This window comes from Notothenia coriiceps, unplaced genomic scaffold, assembly GCF_000735185.1.
Source record: "Notothenia coriiceps isolate Sejong01 unplaced genomic scaffold, NC01 NC01_scaffold00009631, whole genome shotgun sequence".
NCBI lineage: Eukaryota > Metazoa > Chordata > Actinopteri > Perciformes > Nototheniidae > Notothenia > Notothenia coriiceps.
Window position 1 is genome coordinate 1 of NW_011342332.1, and position 4,094 is coordinate 4,094.

Sequence of the window (4,094 nt, forward strand, 5' to 3'; positions counted from 1 at the left end):
AAGAAGCTGTTCAACAGTAAGACTTGAGTAAAAGGAGAAGTACTCAGATCTTGTACTTGAGTAAAAGTAGAAGTACTCAGATCTTGTACTTGAGTAAAAATAGAAGTTCTCAGATCTTGTACTTGAGTAAAAGTACAAGTACCAGAGTGTAGGAATACTCTGTTACAGTAAAAGTAGTCATTGAGCAGATTGGTCCATTTCAGAATAATATATATGATATGTTTTATAATCATTGATCATGAAAGTGTTCTCAAAGCTGGTAAAGGTGCAGCTAGTTTGAATGACTTTGTATACTGCAGGGTAGCTTGTGAATATTAAAAACTAACATGTTGCATCACATCATGTGTTTTCATTTGTACTAAGTAGCTTGTAACTGAGTGTTTAATAAATGTAGAACAGTAAAAAGTACATTACTTGCCTCCAAAATGTAGTGGACTAAAAGCACAAGTAGCATCAAATGGAAATAATCAAGTATAGTACGAGCATAGGGTCATAAAGACATGGAAATCGCTATATATAAATGCAGTCTAGTTAGTTTACTTACCTCCAGCTGGATGTTGGTGAGCTAGACTTAAATAAAAAACAAATATAACTTACATGTAACTATATAGTCAATTATAATTGCCCATTTCCTAGAAAACTTGCTTTCCAATACATCCTAGACAGACACCCATATTGTGATCTTCAGTGTGTATATCAGACCTCTACCACTGATGATGATGATGATGGAGCGGTGCAGATGAGGGGGAGATGTTGATTACAATTAATTGATAACAGTTGTTTCTATAATTATAAAACATATCCTATTAGGTTTAAGCTGCTGGAAGGAGACCAAGAAAAGATGACAACGTTTGCAAAGCCATTTTTTAATAACTCGTATTTCAGACACTTGCAACAAGTGACAAGTATTCTTGATTTATTCTGAAATGAAATGTAAACTCACTTGCGGTTACGCCCGTCACTTAATCAACATGACAACATGAAGACCCCGATTACAAATGTATTTTTATACAGTTTCAATATCTTTTCAAACCATTTTACATACGATACTTGTATGTAGTGTCAGATAATGCAAATGAAGGACCATTTATATATTACTATAATTTCAGTGTACAGTCTGACAGATGGCACGGAAGGAGAGTTAATTACACAACTTCAAATCTCAGGACATTAGCAAAGTTACACTCACGTACAAAAAGGAAACGAGTAGGCCATGTGTTTAATACATTGCCAAAATCCAACAAAATTAGAAGCCGTGCAAAATGGCTTTCTTCGTAATAGTCAAGTGTTCCAATTGATAGTTAAATCACAAGAAATCATAACTCCATGAGGCACTTTGTCGTGTTTCTGTTTTATAATGAGACGACGCAGCGTTCATCCCGGGGCACACAGTTCCAGTTGAGTCAGCTCCGCTCGTCGTGCTGCACCTGAATGCACCTTTCAGATCATGTAAACATGTTTGGCTTCATTAAGACTAAAGTTATCTCCCCCTGCTCGTCTGTACGAATCTGGGTGGAGCTGCCCTGGTCCCGCCTCCTAGCATCATCTCCTAGCATCAAGCTAACAGAGCCTCGTGCAGCTCGTCTCATTCAGGTAAACCTCTGAAGACACAAAGCTAGCACCAAACATACCCCATTTAGATTTCAAGAAGAATGAGAACATCCCATTATTTAAATTCACTAATTCACATGTCTGTTTACTTGTAGTTAGCAGCGTCCAGGTGTTTGAGCGCTAGCATCAGCTACTGTAGGAAAGCTAACAGTGCCTCGGTGCAGCTTGTCTCATTCAGTCCAAACAGCTAGTGCCTAACATACCTCATTTAGATGTCAAGAACAATGAGACATCCCATTATTTAAACTGTTTGAATTAACATGTCTTTTTACTTGTAGTTAGCTGCGTCCAGGTGTTTGAGCGCTAGCACCAAACACACCTCATTTAGATGTCAAGAACAATGAGACATCCCATTTTTTAAACAGTTTGAATCCACTAATACCCCATGTCTGTTTACTTGTAGTTAGCTGCGTCCAGGTGTTTGAGCGCCCCCCCCACCAGGTGGAGGCTGCCAGCGATGAGGATGTGGATCTCAGAGGCATCACAGAGCGGAGCAGCTTTAGCGTTGATGCTAGGTTTCAACGGCAGGACTCTGTTAGCCGGGTCAGTCAGAACCGGATCCCGACCCTGAGTGATCCACTGCAGGGCGCTGAGGATGCAGGGGAACACCAGCGTGTCCGTCGTCGTCTTCTTCGGGAGACTGTCCTCAATCAGCAGCTGGGAGCCTTTGTTAGAAGCCTGGCTGTTGTGGAGACACCAGCTCCTCTCGTTGTCCAGGCAGCGGGTCAGCATGTTCTCCACCGACACGTTGAAGTTCTGCTGGTCTGAGAGGCGACACCATGAACAAGGTATAGATCACTAACTGTGTTACTCTCAGGTCTTCTGGGACAAGTCTGTCAGGTTACCCGGTCGGTCTGCGCATGTGCGAAAATGAAAAACCTACATAATGATTTATGTCCATAGTGCTGATAGAGCAGAAAGAGAGAGACTTATATACCATGGATTATTTTGCATTTTAACGCAATTTAAAAGATGATATGGTAAAGGGTGATTACAAATAAAACGGATCTCGCCAAAGTTCATCCTTAAAGGTAAGTACAAGTAATGTAAAGTCAAACTAGTTACTTGGCAGGTATGGATTTATGATATAGAATATAAATCAACTCATTAATCATTATGTATTATTGTAGGTTATACATTTTCGCACATGCGCAGACCAGGGTTTCCGCTAGGATTTTTTTCTTGCCGGTCAAGTGTCCGGAAATAATTAATTTTACCGGACAAATTCGAAACTTACCAGTCATGTTTCAATTATAATAATAAGAAAAATTGTGCAGCAGAGTTTCCATTAGCAGGTAATTACCGGACTATGATGTTTGAAACTCAGTTAATGGGGCTCTTTTTTATATTGCTTCAGTTTATAATCCTAACAGATCGAAATTTTCCTTTTTCAATAATCTTGAAAAAGGAAAATCTTCAAACAACCTAATTATTAAATTCAAACAAACTACTTATAGTTAGATGAAGTACATTATTCAAAAGTTTAGTCTAACTTTGAATAATAACACGGGAGAATCTCTCTGTATGATGATGATGTCATAATGATGTTTTGGCTTGTGTAACCATTAGCCAATCAGCAACCAAGGTAACCTAACCTTTTGAATTTACCGTTTTTTAATAAATGTTACCAGCTAAAAACTGGTAATTACCGGCTAATGGAAACCCTGGCGCAGACTGCTCGGGTAACCTGACAGATCGGGTAGTGACAGGTCAACTGTCTGTCCCCAGAGTCAGAACTAAACATGGAGAAGTTCAGTTATTATGCTCCAAACATCTGGAACAAACTCCCAGAAGCACTTTGAATGGCCTTGTGTTGAAAGGGGCTGCATAAATAAACGTGCCTTGCCTTACTAGTGAGGCTGTCCAACAACATCATTTACACGCATGTGCAAAATACCCTCATGCAATTCAAACTTTATTCTTCTTTCACACAAACATCTTTCACACAGGTTCAATGATCTCACCTGCATTGCATGAAGCCATGGCCTCGGTGATGTTCGGGCAGAAGACAGCAAAGTCAAACTGACACGGCTGAAAAGAGAGAGGACAGTAAGACATGAATATCTGATCATTAGTGTAGGAGCCGCATTTAAGTTGATTTTGTTTTGATTTATTTGGAACCTTTATTAATGCATTTTTCTGTTTCAGTGAGAGGTGTGCTTGCACAGGTGAAGGGGGCGGGGCTAAGGCTTTAAGTTGGAGGTGCGGTGTGTGACGGGAGGGCAGCAGCAATACCGTCATCGACACGCAGACGCAACCTTATGCTTCGTAAAATACAGATTACTAGGATCTGCTGTTTAAGTTTACGTTACATATTGTTTTCGTATTTTGTTTAATGTTTGCTGGAAATAAACCTTGAAAAGCAACCGAAACGTCCAGTGGATTTTGTACCGCGAGTTTGACACTGCTTTCCAGGCCCAAGCTTTACATGTGGCCAAGAACAATAACTTTTGAGGTATCGAGTTACAAGACAAACTTTTGGG

At 39.9% G+C, this 4,094-nt stretch overlaps 1 protein-coding gene and 1 long non-coding RNA gene across 2 annotated transcripts; one reads left to right on the top strand and one right to left on the bottom strand.

Annotated features, from left to right (window-relative positions):
- Positions 1 to 846: 846 nt before the first annotated feature.
- fpgs (folylpolyglutamate synthase) lies at positions 847 to 3,753 on the bottom strand. The gene is made up of 2 exons (XM_010771061.1): positions 3,576 to 3,753; positions 847 to 2,375 (listed from the first exon to the last, which is right to left on the bottom strand). The coding sequence occupies exons 1-2, from the start codon at positions 3,667 to 3,669 to the stop codon at positions 2,005 to 2,007; spliced, it is 465 nt and encodes a 154-aa protein (XP_010769363.1). The 5' UTR covers positions 3,670 to 3,753; the 3' UTR covers positions 847 to 2,004.
- LOC104945398 (uncharacterized) lies at positions 1,487 to 3,983 on the top strand. The gene is made up of 4 exons (XR_798336.1): positions 1,487 to 1,593; positions 2,015 to 2,399; positions 3,561 to 3,660; positions 3,760 to 3,983. It is a non-coding gene; the product is annotated as an uncharacterized lncRNA (long non-coding RNA).
- The last annotated feature ends 111 nt before the right edge of the window (positions 3,984 to 4,094 follow it).

Coding starts and splice junctions, on each gene's coding strand:
- fpgs (XM_010771061.1), bottom strand. CDS start 3,669: ATGTCTTACTGTCCTCTCTCTTTTCAGCCGTGTCAGTTTGACTTTGCT. Junction 2,376..3,575: donor CATGGCTTCATGCAATGCAG/GTGAGATCATTG, acceptor GTCGCCTCTCAG/ACCAGCAGAACTTCAACGTG.